Source organism: Macaca mulatta, chromosome 20, assembly GCF_049350105.2.
Source record: "Macaca mulatta isolate MMU2019108-1 chromosome 20, T2T-MMU8v2.0, whole genome shotgun sequence".
Lineage (NCBI taxonomy): Eukaryota > Metazoa > Chordata > Mammalia > Primates > Cercopithecidae > Macaca > Macaca mulatta.
The window spans coordinates 42,564,536-42,580,906 of record NC_133425.1 but is presented as its reverse complement, the minus strand read 5'-3'; the positions used below and the strand labels follow the sequence as shown (position 1 = coordinate 42,580,906).

Here is a 16,371-nt window from a genome sequence, read left to right as displayed (position 1 = left end):
ACATGGGAGCTATAGTGAAGATAGAATAGCTGGCACTCCAGCCTCATACTGGACCACAGGGTGACCTTGGAAATGAGCCTCTCACAGCTGGGTAATGAGACAGAAGGAACCCAGGTCCTGGTATTGATAGAGCCTTCATTCTGACACCTGACTCCCTATGTCCAGCTTCTTCATATGACAGAGCGATGTGTTTCTATCCTGTTTTAAACTGTTAGTTTAGGTATTTATGTTACTCATGCCAGACCTAATGCTAACATAGAAGTGTGCGTAATCAGTATAAGAACAAAAAAAATAAAAAACAGAGATGGAGAGCTGTTGAATGATCAGAAGTGAAAAGTCTGAATGCTGTCAAGTGAAATTAATCTGGAAAGGGTTCCTGGAGAAAGCAGGTTTTAGACAGTGTACTTTCATGGAAGCAAAGAGGTCCAAGGTCCCTGGCAAGTGCAGATGTTCAGAAACAAGAAGTATTTGTTAGAGCCCTCATAAGAATAGCTAGTAGAGCATTCACCTCAAGTTCAACGTTTCCAAAATCGACTCAACCCCTTTTTGCCCACCCCTGCCCTGCCCAATCCATATTGGTCCAAACATGTCTCCTGCCACTACCAAAGGAGGGAAAAGGCCACCTCTGGCTGTTGCTTTCAGTAATCTGCCACGCTCCTGTTGCAGTGGTTCTCACAGTGTGGTCCCAGCTCCAGCAGCTTCTGTATCACTAGAGAATTTGTTAAAAAAGCAGATTATCAAGCCCTGCCTCAGACCCACTGGATCAGAGTCTCTGAAAGTACTCCCATCTGTGAGTTAATAAACCCAAGGTGATTATGATGCACATTAAATTTTGAGGACCACGATCACAGTGATTCAGTTCCCATACCTGGAAGTAGAAATGCTGATGGGATTTGCACATTTTTGAGCCTTAATATATACTACCAGATTAACCTCCAAAAAGTTGTGTCAATTTACAATCCGGTGGCATTATATGAGTATGTCAGCTTCCTATAGCCTGACCAATACTAGAATCTGTATATACGAGTGTGTGTATATATATATATGTGTTTGTGTGTGTGTGTTTGTAAGGCTGAAGTTTTTGGGTTTTGGCACGTTTTTAATGATGGTCTAGTCTTTTTTCCCCCAGTTATTATTAGTTTTTATTTATGTGTCTGTCGTGAGTAAATGAAGGTGCTCTTCACCCCAAAGTATATACATAATTCACCTTTTCTTTTCCAATTTAGTATTTATTTTTTGTTTTTAGCTTGAAGGTGAGATCTATTTTTATTTCAAGGAATTAATATGTTATCCCAGAACCACTTATTAAATCCATCCTTTCACCAAGGATTTCAAATACCGTGTATATCATAATAAATTCTTGGGGCTGGGTGTGGTGACTCACGCCTGTAATCTCAGCACTTTGGGAGGCTGAGGCGAGCAGATCACTTGAGGCCAGGAGTTTGAGATCAGCCTGGCCAACACAGTGAATCCCCGTCTCTACTAAAATAGAAAGAATGAGCTGGCTGTGGTGGCGCATGCCTGTAGTCCCAGCTACTCAAGAAACTGAGGCACAAGAATTGCTTGAACCCAGAGGCGGAGATTGAGTGAGCCAAAATCACGCCACTGCACTCCAGCCTAGGTGACAGAGTGAGACTCCGTGTCAATCAATCAATAAATAAAAATTAATTCTTGGAGATATATATCTATTTCTGAGCTTTTATTTTTTTCCCATTTTCTTATCTATAAGGTGCTGGAGAATAAGGACCTCGTCTATTTGGTCCATTGCCACCAGGAAGTGAATCACTACCTGTTAGACAATAGGTTGCTGCATGTGTTTAACAGATCATCTGTTTCTTCCTATGTCATTGCTACATTTTTAAAATACTGTAGCTTTACAATAACTATATCATATATTGTTTTTATTTATTTTATGTGATTTCTAAATTTTCTTTGGCCAGTATAACAAAGTCTTCAAGATGAGCATCAGAAACATTTTGTTAAGGCAAAAAACAGGACCCACTATTAAATGTGTGGCCTATTGGAAAGACTCATTGCAGCATTATTTTACTACTCAGAAACATGTTACTGCTCCGTTTTATTCAGTATATTTGTTATTTATTTTAGTTTTACTTTCTTCCCTCAATAGCTGTAATAATATTTCAAGTAATTCTCTTGAGGTTTTTAGATTTTCAATAACATTGAAATCTATAAATAATAATTTTGTCTTCTTTCCAGTATTTATTGCATTCACTAGAATTGCCACTATTAAGTAATAGTGAAAAGAATAAATGTGACTTTGATTTTTTTTTTTTTTTTAACAGTGGAAAGTAGGCCTTAAAACTGGAAGGCCTAGGAACAGGATTCTCTGCTTAGAGCTAAAATGACAGTGATTCAGGGTAAAAAGAGGAGGAATAAAGGGAGTGGCTTTGAGGATTGTTTAACAGCCTGAATAGCACCTATCTTTATCATCTGAGTGACTTCATTTTAGGTCAGATCTGTACACAGGTCATTATAAGAGTAAATTCAACTCTCGAACCAGGAGTAATGTCATAAATGGTGGGCACTACCTTTCTCAAGCATCAAATCACAAGCAGTTCTCTGTACAATCAAATTGCAGATTAAAGAGTTTAGAATTTTTATTTTTGTGTAGATTTCTGCCTTATAGAATTAGTGCCTTCCTATATACATTATCATTGAATTCAAAGTCTGAGGTATTCCTGTATTTGAGATATTATTGATCCTTTTGGTAAGAGGGAACAGTGGCACCTAGATTGGGAATAAAGACAGAACAAAGAACTACAGAACTGCTTCATGTGCTAAATAATGGCAGGGTTTAGCATTAATGGGAATTTGTTTTAATATCTCAGCCTGGTTATAACTCAAGCAGTATACAAAGACCTTGTTATACAACTCAGGAAACTGTGTTTATAATGATACAGAATTTAGAATGGATTAATAGTCACAACTGTATTACCAAAAACTGTATCAGTAAATCTTTCTATCCCTAATTGCTGTGCAGATTCGCCCTATTCTTTATACGTCGTTTTTATATTTAGTGGCTCAGCTCATTTGGTCGATTGAGTTGTGAATAGCTAGTAATTACTTGAGAAAAAAAGAAAACTGCACAGCCCTCTAAATAAAGTGGAAAAGAATATAATAGGCTATTTGGCCTTGCAACTTTATTTTAAGTATGATTGTTCTATCTTGCTTGTGTATTCTGTGCAAATTTCATAAAGCAGTTATTTTATACAGGCACATTTTTATTGGTCATTGTATACCATAATTGTGCTGCCACAGTTCATCCCTTTGCCATAGTTGCCATTGCTGTCTTGCCTTCAGTTTATTGGCCTCTTACATGCCCTGTCTGCTGGCTTTGTGTGGTTATTTGCTTATAGATAGATTTGTAAATGTCAAACTGGTAAATAGTTACACCTGTGATTAAGGAGGAACGGTATACTGAGCACGAAATATTGACCAGTGGTGTATGATCTGAATGATATGGGGAGATAGTGTCTTCTAATGAGATAAATTGATACAAATGGTTGGGTTATTTGCTGAATTATCAAATACCTACTATTACCTGACTTTTCTTTTTGGTCATAAATCTTCTGTTTTAAAAAAATGTTTCACAACTCCATTCTTCTAATCAGATCCAGTGTAGAGATGTGAAGAGTTAAAGATCTCAGCATAACGTGAGATCTTCAACACTACCGTCAACCAAAGAAAGGGAAAGGGGAAATTAATGTTATTGAGAAAAGACAGAGGAGACACAGAGGTCAGGAAGGATGCCAGAAACCAAGGATGAAGAGGTCAAATAATTAGATTTTAAGATGTGAACTGAATAACAAGAGCTACCTCTTAACCATTTCTACATTGGTGACTTTGGTAGTAGACACCCAGTACATGCTATTGAGTGAACAGTGGTAACTGTCTACTAACCACTTGCACTAGCAGACTCCAGTGCCTCCACCTCCCTCACCTCTCTCGTCCTGTAAGTTGCACTTGACTGTACATCTGAACCATGTCATTAGTTTCTCCTCCTTTCCCTTTCCACTGCCACCACTCTGCTTCAAAGATGGTAATGCAAACATGATCACCTTTCCTTCCCAATGGTCTTCTCTCTTCTCATTAAAAGTGTAGACTCCACACAACCATTAGGATTATTGGTCTAAAACACAGAAGTGATAACGCCGTACACCTGTTTAAAAACCTACAAGGGCTTCTCATTATAGTTAGAAGTCCAAACTTTTTAGCATGCCATTCAAAACTTGTTACAATCAGATCTCACCCAACTTTTCTCTAACCTACTATACCGCTGTAGCCTTCCACTTGCCAACCACACTGTATTACTCAGAGTTCCCCAAAACCTGCTGTAGGTTAGAGCTCATGCCTCAATGTTTTTATTTTATTTTATTTTATTTTATTTTATTTTATTTTATTTTATTTTATTGAGGCATGGTCTCACACTTTCACCCAGGCAGTAGTGCAGTGACACAATCATGGCTCACTGCAGCCTCTAACTTCTGGGCACTAGTGATCCTCCTGCCTCAGCTACCCAAGTGGCTGGGAGTATAGGCACGTGCCACCATGCCTGGCTGATTTTTTTTTTTTTTTCATAGACACAGGGCCTCTGGAACTCCTGGGCTCAAGCAGTCCTCTCGCTTCAGCCTCCCAAGGTGTTGGGATTTGCAGGCATGAGCCACCGCACCCTGCCCTCCATGTTCTTATTTAAGCTGTTTCTTTCTCCTTCTCCTGGGCTCAAGTACTATAAGGTCCAACCAGAGTATGCCTTCTTTTTTGGGAGTTTTCCTCATTCTATTTCCCTTAACCCCCAGCAGAATGGACCCTCTGCTTCCGTTATGCCTTCTGCATATCTCCTGTTAAACTCCATTTCACCTTGTATTGTAGATTCAACAATACATTGATTCCTTGTGGATGCTGGTTTGTCCTAATCTCCATCGTTTATTTAGCAGAATGCCTGGCACATAAAAGTACTATACACATTCTCTCATTTAATCTTCACAGCCACCAATGAGGTTGACCTATTTATACGTCATCTGCATTTTACAAATAAGTAAACTGAGCTGGAAAGGCCTCACAGCTGGTAGAAGGCAAAACTTGAACCCTAGCCTAGATTCATGAAACTCCTTAAGTCCACACTCTTAACCATTTTGCTCTGTTTGTCTCTCCACACCTGTGCATCCTTGGTGCCCACTCTTCAGTGGATACTCTGTAAGTGCCTATTCACTGAATGAATAACTCCAGCAGTAGTTCAGCACAGACTGGCAGTGTGGTTTCCATTGAAAGGGAGAGTGTACCACCCATAAAACTGTTTCTTTAAATCTTCAAACCACATACACAAAACAATTCAGTATGTTGTTGATTGGGTCTCAGAAATGTTCAACATGGAAAAAAAGCTTCAGTGTTAAATACGGCTAGCCTTTGTAGCACAGAGGACAGCATAGTACTGCAAGATGATAAGACAGTTTGAATTGATTTCTAGGAGACTGCTGCCCCCTTACTTGTGTCTTGATTATGAATGTTCTCAGAAAGCAGATATAATCTAATTGAACTTTCGCTGCCATAGCACGTTGCAGAGCCAGCTATACTGCATGTAAACTTTGAGATGGACTACAGTAAATAGAGGAATAGTTAGGATGAGCAAGGTCTGTTGCAAAAACTAAGTGTTTTTTTTTAAAGCTATTAAGTTGAAAAATGCTTTAAATGCCATGTATTATTAAATGCTTGTATAAATGAGTACAAAACCACTTGTCTTTTCTTGGGTTATCTTAAGGGTTAGGTAGCAAATCAGAGCATTACATTTAATGCTTAAAAATCTTGATAGTGAATTTTACTAATAAATAGTGATTTTAGTTCATCTTTTTTTGTCATCTGATTTTCTTTATTGACTTAGTAAAATGTAGTATAGATTCAATTTCATAACTTTTCTTCTCTGTTATTTCTCTAGTGTTGTTAATAACAGTACTGGTAGTGGAAGGGATTGCTGTGGCCCAAAAAACCCAAGGTAAAGTACTTACATTGGTGACTTACTGCATGTTTAAGACAATGGAATGGCTTATTTGAAAGGATTGCAACTTTTGGGTACTATTTCCATAATCCCTTTGGGGTGTTCCAGTGACCTAAGGCTTTCTGTCAACCCATCAGCCTCAATTTTACTGGGTTTAGCTGCAGTTAACTAGAGTAAATTGTCAGCATAAAGTCTTGCCCTGATAAATTTTAAAAATTGACATCACTAGTAGCTCCTAGCATACTGTGTATTATGTCCAAAAATTAAATGAGATTTATATTTTATCACTAAGCAAAAATAAAAGTCCCTTTTTCTAATTTAAACAAATAAAACACTTCAATTAATATCTTACTCAAAGTCCTTTGGTCCTGTTCTTTTGTCTTGATTTATGATTGATGATTAGCTAGTGTGATTGTTTTTTTTGAGCCAGATTTTTATGTCTGAATTTAGTACATTTCCAGTGTAACCTTGTTTGTTTTTTATTTTCATCTAAGTAATACATACACATGATAAAAATCAAAGCATTCCTAAAAAGTTAGTTAGCAAAAATGAGTTCCCCATCTTGCCCTACTTAACTTCCTGCTCCATGGAAATAATCACTCTTAGCTGATTCTTTTGGTATTTCCCTTCCTTTCTCTAAATAACATGCTGTATTGCTACTTGGTTATTTCAGTTTTAGAAATTAGATAATGATTTTTCACCATGGAAGATAAGAATTTAGCTCTTTCACGCACCTACTGTCCACTCCATCCATATATGAGTGTTCTTGTACCTTGCATTTGTACCACCCTTCTCAACACAGTTCTGTCATAATTCCAGTTAACTCAGTATTCAGGATTTACATTAAGTCACTCATTCCGCTGAATTTTGTCTTTAGGAAGTTTTCTTTTTTTTTTTTTTTTCTGTTTTAATTTTTAAAATTCCCTTTCCTCCGTTTTCTCTCTTCTGCCTTTTCAGGAATTCTATTATTTTACTTGGTTATGACCCTCTTGGTTTTTGTTTCTAGCTCTTCTGCTTTCCATCTTTTTGCTCCACATTCTCTGAGACTTCCTCAACTTTACCTCTAAACCAGGAGTTAGAACACTTTTTCTGTGGATCAGATCGAAAGTATTTAAGGCACTGTAGGCCCTACAGTCTCTGAAGCAACTCTTCGAATTCCTTGACTCTTCTGTCCTGGAACAAAAGCACACAAATGATGGGCATGGGTATATTCCAGTAAAACTTTATTTACAGCAGGCTCCAGGTTATGTTTGGAACAGGGTCATAGTTTGCTGAACTCTGCTCTGAACTCTGCTCTGAACATTCTGCTGATTTTTTCATTTCTTCTGTCTTTGGAAGCTTTTTTTGGTTCTGTTTTCTGAATATAATATTCTGTTTGTACACTTTGTTTTTGTCTTGTGGATTTACTTGCTTTTCTTTCTCAGGATATTAAATGATTATTTTGTGGTGGTGGTGGTGGTGTTTAAATATTTTTCTTGCATAGTCTTTATCTTCTCAGAGTTGCTTTTCTCCAGTTTTTTTTTTAATTAATTATTTATTTATTTATGTTAGTGATTTTCCTCCAATGTCTGGTGATCCTTGAGGGCTCATATTTTAAGAGGGACACTAAAAACTGATCATTAACTGTCTGCAGGTGTGGGCAAGGATCAGTTACTGGCTGCTCTTACTGTTGACAGATCTGACATTGGGGAACTCCTGCGTCTGCATCAAGCCTTTCCTAGGGGCTGTTTCGATTCACAGAGAAGAATCTTTTCTTTTCCTGCTTAAAGGCTCAATATCTGATCAGGAGGCCTTTGTGGGAGTTCAGCAGGAAATGAAGGCTGGAACATATGCTAACATTCACTCATCTCCCTGTTTTCCTTCTCAGCTGTGCCTGGTGTCCCCTAGTCCAGTAACCCTGTTTTACCTTCTCCAAAGAAATCACCTTTAGTGTTCTGATGTGGTTGTAGAGCTGCTAGATTTGTGGAGGAGGAAAGGGTACTGAAAATCCAACTCATTCTAAACAAACTTTTAACTAGCCTTGTGTTTTTAAAAAGCCCAGTTTCACTCACCACCCCCCCCCACCCAACTTCCTGGTACAGCCAGTTGTTACTGCTATATCTACCCCTTTGTATTTAAGAGTTTATATCCTTTTAAAAATGCTTTTATTGTTGTTTAAGTGGAGTTTGAGGAAGGAGCAGAGCTAAGTGCATGTGTTTAGTCTACAATCTTCAACTAAAATCCCTGTGTAACCTTTGAATCTTCTTTCACTGTTGTGTTAATCTAAGTATGAGGGCCCCATCTCAGAGATCATTTCCTGGGATACCTTCATTTTTAGGTTAGAACTGAATTGTATTGCATCTTACTGACTTAGCAGGTTCCCCCATACGGTTTTGCCCTTTGTTAAGTGCGTATAAGCCCTTTATTTCCGTTATTTTACACGGCAAACTTGTCCTCTCCCAGCAAGTTTTCCCTTCCTATCTTTCACTTCTATACTCAATTTATTGTGCTAAATTTGACAGTGGTTCTTACAAAATTTTACATATGTAGCATAGAGTGAGCAGTTGTTTGGAAACTGGTGGGGAAAAATAAAAATGATTCTCTTTTGCTGTAACGAGTGTTTTAAATGCCGTTTTTCCCTAAGATGGACAAAATATTGGAATCAAGCACATTCCTGCAACCCAGTGTGGCATTTGGGTTCGAACCAGCAATGGAGGTCATTTCGCTTCACCAAATTATCCTAACTCATATCCACCAAACAAGGAGTGTATCTACATTTTGGAAGGTATTTGACCAATTTATTTTCTTGGATTAATTTTTACTTTATTGTAAAACTAAATATGTTGGTAAAATGACCTATGTAAACCAGTTTGAATGAGATTTAAACATGTATTTGAATTAAACTATAGTAATGATAAGTATTTCTGCATATCGAATACATTTACAAGATACTAGCAGAAATGTTAGGGAAAGTTTGAATCTCCCAAAGTATAATTCAACTAGGTACATTAGTATATATGAAAAACTTCTTTGATAAGAAACTTAAACTTACTGGCATCCCTTATAAGGCTTAATTCAAATTTATGTCCACATAAGTGAGTTCCTTTCATTTCTTCTGTTTATTTTTCTGTGTATTGTGGTACATTGTATCTTGAACTAAGTAAGTATTAGCTTCTTGACTCTTCAGTTTGAATCACTCAAAAATATTTAATTTAGTAGATAGCATGTGCCAAAGGAAAAGATTACTATACTTCTACAGAGTAGCATTATTTTTATTGTAAGATACAACATTTATCATGACTTGTATAGCAATTCTCACTAAAACCTTTGTCTATGAAGCAGTTAGCAGAACAGTTGTTCTGCTTTTCTCATTTGTGTCAATACATTTATATTTTTTCTTGTTTGTGTTGCCCTGATTTGCTTACTCTTATTTTCTAGCTGCTCCACGTCAAAGAATAGAGTTGACCTTTGATGAACATTATTATATAGAACCATCATTTGAGTGTCGGTTTGATCACTTGGAAGTTCGAGATGGGCCATTTGGTTTCTCTCCTCTTATAGATCGTTACTGTGGTGTGAAAAGCCCTCCATTAATTAGATCAACAGGGAGATTCATGTGGATTAAGTTTAGTTCTGATGAAGAGCTTGAAGGACTGGGATTTCGAGCAAAATACTCATTTATTCCAGGTAAAGAATAAGTTATCTTTTAAGTGGTTGGGCATCTCACTCTAACTCTGATTTTAGAATCTTAAGGTTAGAAAAGAGATTAATTTGGTCAAGTTAATCAAGTCAAGATTTTAAATAAATTAGCAAAGTCAAAGGGAAATTAGTCCATGAACAAATAAGAAGTTAATGGAAATTGGACATAGAAACGTATCACTTGAAATTTGAAGCATATCAGAGATGGTGCCACATTTTCTTAGATTTTTTTCTGTCTTACAGCACATGCTCAGGCTAACATTTGAAATATATTTAAAAATGAATACAGTTTTAAAAATAATTCAACAAATTGTCTTGTTTTCAGAATTTCCACAAAAATTGTTTTGTATGATTTTTCTCATTTAGCTGTTATAATTAACCACTCAACTGAATAAATACTCTAGAATATATTGAGCAATAGAAAGAACACTGCTCTGCACTTGGATGTCAAAAATCTGAGTTTGAATTCTTTCTCTGCCTCCTAATAGCTATGAGACTATTAAGCACAGAATTATGCCTGAGATTTGCCATTAGTAAAATGGGAATGCCTGCTGTATTAGTTTACTGATGCTGCCATAACTAATTACCTCAAATTTGGCCACTTAAAACAGCAGAAACTGATTTTCTTGCATTTGGGGAGACCAGAAGTCCAAAATTACACAGGGCCTCATTCCCTTTAGGAACCTGGGGGAGAATCTGGTCTTTGCTTCTTCCAGCCTCCAGTGGGTGCCCCAGCCTTGCTGGGCTGTGGCCACATCACTTCAGTCTCAGCCTCCCTCTTCACAGCTCTTTCTACTCTTTTCAAGATCCTTAACCTAATGGCATCTTTTACCTTGTAATATTTACTCTTTTTAAAAACTATATATGTATATATACACACACACACACACATATATATATATGCACCCTACTACTCACAGGTTATGGGGATTCTAGTGTGTGTATACTGGGGGGCTACTGTACCATCAGCCTCCTCCACCTTGTTACCTGCCTCACAGTAGGTGAGAACACTCTGAGAACTGTAAAGCCCTGTCCATTATGGCACGTACATATCCCTAATGTAGAAACACAGAGATGTGCAAGTTACTGTTCCTGTCTTCACCAAGCTTACACACTAACGATATGAAAAAATAACACTAAAACAACTGTATGATCTTTTTGCTTTTATTTATTTTTCATGCAAGAAATTTAATTGGAAAAAATTAAAACATTGAAATGAAAAGAAAATATCCATAATTCTTCCACCCTGTATATGAAATCAGTGTTAACAATTTGGTGTATATCCCTTCCAGTGTTTTTCTGTATCTGTTTCTTTTGTTTGTTATACAAGATTGGGATTATGGTACACATATAACTTTATTATCTGCTTTTTTGCCTGAAAAACATAAACAACCTTTTTTTTCCCTGTCAGTACTCATGTAGGAAATTTTAAGGTTTGCTTCAGTATATATCTGCTCTTTTTAAATTTGTTTTCTGTAATCCCCATAGCCAAACAAGTATTTATTTGCTCAGTGCCAAAAGGATATTTCCAAAAAGTAAAATTTGTCTAATAGACTTTATTTTTTAGAACAGTTTTAGGTTCCCATCAAAATTACACAGGAAGTAGAGTCACCATAAACCTCCTGCCTCCCTTTCCATCGGCATCTTTCATGAGAGTGGTGCATTTGTTACCAATGATGAGCCAACATCCATGCATCATTATTACCCAAAGCCTTTAGTCTATAGTTGACATTAGGGTTCACTCGCGGTAGGGTGTGCTCTGTGGGTTTTGACAAATGCATGATGACATGTATCCGCCCTTACAGAACCATACAGGACAGTCCCACTGCCCTAACAGTCCCCCGTACTCTGCCTCTTCATCCTTCCCTTTCCCCAAACCATTGGCAATCGCTGTTCTCTTCAGTATCTCCCTAGTCTTGGTATTTCCAGAATGTCATGTAACTGGAATCATACAGTATGGAGCCTTTTCCAGTTAGCAGTATGCATATAAGTTTCCTCCATGTCTTTTTGTGGCTTGATAGCTCATTTTTCACACCAAATAATACTTCATTGTCTAGATGTACCATGGGTTGTGTATCCATTCTACTGAAGGACATCTTGGTTGCTTCCACATTTTAGCAATTATGAATAAAGCTGCTATTCATGTGCAGGTTTTTGTGTGGACATGAGTTAATTCATTTGAGTAAATTCTAATACATGCCACAACATGGATGAACCTTGAAACATTATGCTAAATAAGATAAGCCAGAAGCAAAAACACAAATATGACTCCATTTATATACGGTATCTAAAGTAGTAACATTCATTGAAACAGAAAGTGGAATGGTTATCAGGGTTTGTGGGGGAAGGGGATTTAATGTTTAATGGGTGTAGACTTTCAGCTTGGGATGATTAAAAATTCTGAAAATAAAAAAATGGTGATGGTTGTACAACATTGTAAATATGCTTAATGCCACTGAATTGTAAACTTAAAAATGGTGGAGCCAGGCGTGTGGTGCACACTTGTCATCCCAGCTACTCAGGAGGCTGAGGCTGGAGGATTGCTTGAGCCCAGAAGTTCGAAGTTATAGTGAGCTATGATTGCACCACTGCACTCCAGCCTGGGTGACAGAGCAACACCCTGTCTCTTAAAAAAGAGCAACATTATGAATTTTATGTTATGTATAATCTACCACAATTAAAAAGTAGTAGTGGCCGGGTGTGGTGGCTTACATCTGTAATCCCAGCACTTTGAGAGGCTGAGGTGGGTGGATCACATGAGGTCAGGAATTTGAGGCCAGCCTGGCCAACATGGCAAAATCCCATCTCTATTAAAAATACAATTAGCTGGGTGTGGTGGTGCATGTCTGTAATCCCACCCACTTGGGAGGCTGAGGCAGGAGAATCGCTTGAACTTGGGAGGTGGAGGTTGCAGAGAGCCAAGATTATACCACTGTACTCCAGCCTGGGCAACAGAGCAAGAATCTGTCTCAAAAAAAAACTAGTAGCTAGTAAGCTGTTTTTTCACAGTGGCAGGGAAAAGAAAGATACACAGGATACCCTGCCTTGTGAAATAGTCCACAGGAGTTTGAGAACCAATAGTTTATATCAAAATGACTGATTGGATTAAATTGGTTAGGTGTTTTATTTTTATTAACTAAATCAACTGACTGAAGTAGTTGAAACATTAGTGTCATGAAGACACAATAGATGATGACTGTACATAAGTTTAGACTACTTGACAGAAAAAGACATCCAAGAATACACTTATTTGAATAGTGTTTTTAAGTATTTAAAAACAAAATCAGCCAACTTCATATGTAAAGATACTTACTTTGGAGTCAAGTAGCTCTTTTTCCTCTATTCATGTTATAGATCATGAGAGCAACTTTAAATGGCCTATAGTTAAAATATAGACAAAGTATAACAAAATGCTTAGGATTTCTAGAGTTTATCACCTTTCATTTGCATTTTATAGTGCTTCACAGTTTTGATAGACATTATATTTAATTTTGTGCTAATGACAGTAATATCAGGATTATATAATATTTTACAGATGAGGAAACTGAGTCAGAGATTAAGTGATTTTCTTAGTTCATAGAATGGCAAATCCAGGACTAGATTGCAATTCACTAGGCAATACTTCCTGCTCTTCTCATGTCACCTTTATAATGTGGGTGAGGTCACATTGAAGAAAAGCCTTATTAAAAAAAAAATGTGGATGAGAAGTCCACAATTTTATCACTAAAAGAGAAAGCCAACACATGTCAAAATAAATAGGCAATGCATAATTAGCTAAATATATCTCTGTCTGATGTTATTTCAAGTCATGTTAATAAAATAAGTTTTGTCTAGGAGTTGGTAATTCTGGAAGAAACCTATTAACAATGGTGAGAAGTTCGTATTTTTTTAATGAAATTCTCTAAGCTATTGGTGATATTTACTGAGGCAGAGGCTCTTAATGGGTTGTTAGTTCCTGGATGTAACTGGGATAATTATGGACATTTTAATGTGATAATGACAATATCCTAGATTTCTGGAATACATGTGAACTAGTTCTGATTAATTTGCCAGACAGTTCCTGTGATTCCCCTCCGCCATGCTGTTTAAGATTTCAATTTCTCTTTGACATTTCTCTGCAAAAGAGCCGAAACGTCTGTTGTCCTCTTTTAGCAAGGACAAGTTTTGTTTATAAAGTTCAAAAAGAACAGTTGCTAAAATATATTCTACATAAGCTAATAATTTTTTTCCTCTTTTTAAAATATGTAATTTGATGACTTCCTAAAGTGTCTGGAATTAAAGACAACAGTTTTAACAGGAATTGAGTCTCTAGTTGTACACAATTAAATTGTGAATTGAAATAGATTTTCCAGGCCAAGTGCGGTGGCTCACACCTGTAATCCCAGCACTTTGAGAGGCCAAGGTGGGTGGATCACGAGGTCAGGAGTTTGAGACCAGCCTGACCAACATAGTGAAACCGTGTCTCTACTAAAAATATGAAAAATTAGCTGGGCGTGGTGGTGGGCACCTGTAATCCCAGCTACTTGGGAGGCTGAGGCAGGAGAATCGCTTGAACCCGGGAGGCAGAGGTTGCAGTGAGCAGAGATCAAGCCATTGCACTCCAGCCTGGGCAACAGTGTGAAACTCTATCTCAAAAAAAAAAACAAAACCAAAAATAAAGAAATAGATTTTCCAGAAATCTGAGACATTTTAGACTACTCAGCAATTTTTTTTTTATTCTGGCAGTTGGATATATACACAGGTTCTATCTGAACTTTAAAATAATTGTTTAAAGATACCTGTGTTTGTAATTTCTAAAAATTTATTTTTATTGTGGTAAAATATCCATAACAAAATTTACCCTTTAACCTTTTTTTTTTTTTTTTTTAAAGACTCATTTTGTCACCTAGGCTGGAGGGCAATGGCGCTCTCTCTGCTCACTGCGTTCTCAACCTCCTGGGCTCAAAAGTTCCTCCCAGGTCAGCTTCCCAAGTTGCTGGGACTACAGGCATGAGCCACCACGCCCAGCTCTGTTTAACCATTTTTAAGTGTGTAATTCAGTGGCATTAAGTACATTCACAGTATTACGCAAGCATCACCACCATCCATGCCAAAGTTTAGAAGACAAATTTTAACATGCTTCAGGAGAAGGGAACTTCATTCCTTTTTAAGGCCGAATAATATTCTATTATATTGTATATGTGATGTTCTGTTTACCTGTTCAGCTCTGATAGCTGATGTGAGTTTTCAAGTAGCATAAATAAATTATTCACTATGGAATCAAAAATATAAATGTGATTAAATAAATGTCGATCCTGTAAGTGAGCTCATAAATGAGCAATGATGTGTCGTTTTCACCAATGAAAGCTTCTCTTAGCTTGCTATGAAATGGAGCATTAGATGTAATGTAAGACATCAAAGCTTAAAGTAACTATCTCAGTACCAATGACTTTCTTCTTTTTTCTGTTGCAGATCCAGATTTTACTTACCTAGGAGGTATTTTAAATCCCATTCCAGGTTTAGTATATTACCACTTGTTCCTCTTGGCATTTTTGATCAGTCTTATGTTCCTTTGAACACCTTTCATGTATTCCTTCTAGATTGTCAGTTTGAGCTCTCGGGAGCTGATGGAATAGTGCGCTCTAGTCAGGTAGAACAAGAGGAGAAAACAAAACCAGGCCAAGCCGTTGATTGCATCTGGACCATTAAAGCCACTCCAAAAGCTAAGGTATTATTATGTGTTGAGTCTCTTCAGAGAAGAATATCATGATAAGGCATGATTTGCAAAATATGTTATTTTGGTTTGTGAAAATATTTATTGACTACATAAACTGATATTGCAACTTTTTAAAAATGTATTTTATTTCGCTTTATTGGCACCTACTAAGATCCCAGCATTATTATAGTTAAATAAACTGGAATATAGTTAAATTCAGGAATATTACATGTATATTAAGATTCTCAATTATAAAAGATTAAGATTCTTAAGACCTGTCAGTTCCCAATTGGTAGGTGTGCATATTGATCAGCATGATTATAGATTCATTAACATCTTTATGAGGAAAATAGGCCACAAGAGGTGAAAGTGTGTTCTCAGAAGTTACAGAGTTGGTCGTAGCAATCTAAAAACGAAACCCAAATGTGTCAAGTCTGTTCTTACCCTGCTGTCCTCTGCTCCTCATGGGGCGCTTTTATTGGAAAGAACTGCAGGGAAGGATGTTTTTAAATAACTCCAACAGATTGAGATTGGATACTGACTACTTCTGCATTTAATTTATACTTCTAGGAATATCAACAGAGTTAAAATTATATTTAATGTGTATTATGTAAAAAGAGGGAAAAGAGGAGAGAGGGTGGGAAAACATACCTCTCAAGAATCATGAAAATCAGATTTAAAGATTGGGTAATATGATAGATAAAGTAACCTGAAAACCCATCTGCTAGAAGACACATGGAAACATTGGGTAAAATATGACAAATAATTCTTTTAAAAGCATATGTGTAAGCTCCAGGAAGGAGAAAAAGAGGGTAATGCGTATGGGTGAGAAATGAAGAGACAGAACTATAAATTAATAAATTAAAATTGATGTTACAAATGCCCCTGGCTGATTTTCATAACCTGTTACGGCACAGGGGTAGACATACTGAGAGCTTCCTTTTAATTCCCATACTGAGAAAAGAAGAGTCCTGGGGTTCACATGGCC

General features: G+C 36.9%; 1 protein-coding gene across 7 annotated transcripts in view; it reads left to right on the top strand.

The window, feature by feature from the left end:
- The window catches only part of NETO2 (neuropilin and tolloid like 2), a 63,008-nt gene that overhangs the window by 5,754 nt on the left and 40,883 nt on the right, over nucleotides 1-16,371 (top strand). For 3 of the 7 annotated variants that reach the window (XM_015126058.3, XM_015126054.3, XM_015126053.3), the window contains exons 2-6: nucleotides 5,951-6,007; nucleotides 8,634-8,774; nucleotides 9,428-9,676; nucleotides 15,140-15,163; nucleotides 15,268-15,395. In XM_015126058.3, the coding sequence (XP_014981544.1) occupies nucleotides 5,951-6,007; nucleotides 8,634-8,774; nucleotides 9,428-9,676; nucleotides 15,140-15,163; nucleotides 15,268-15,395 (599 nt within the window). 7 annotated transcript variants of the gene reach the window in all.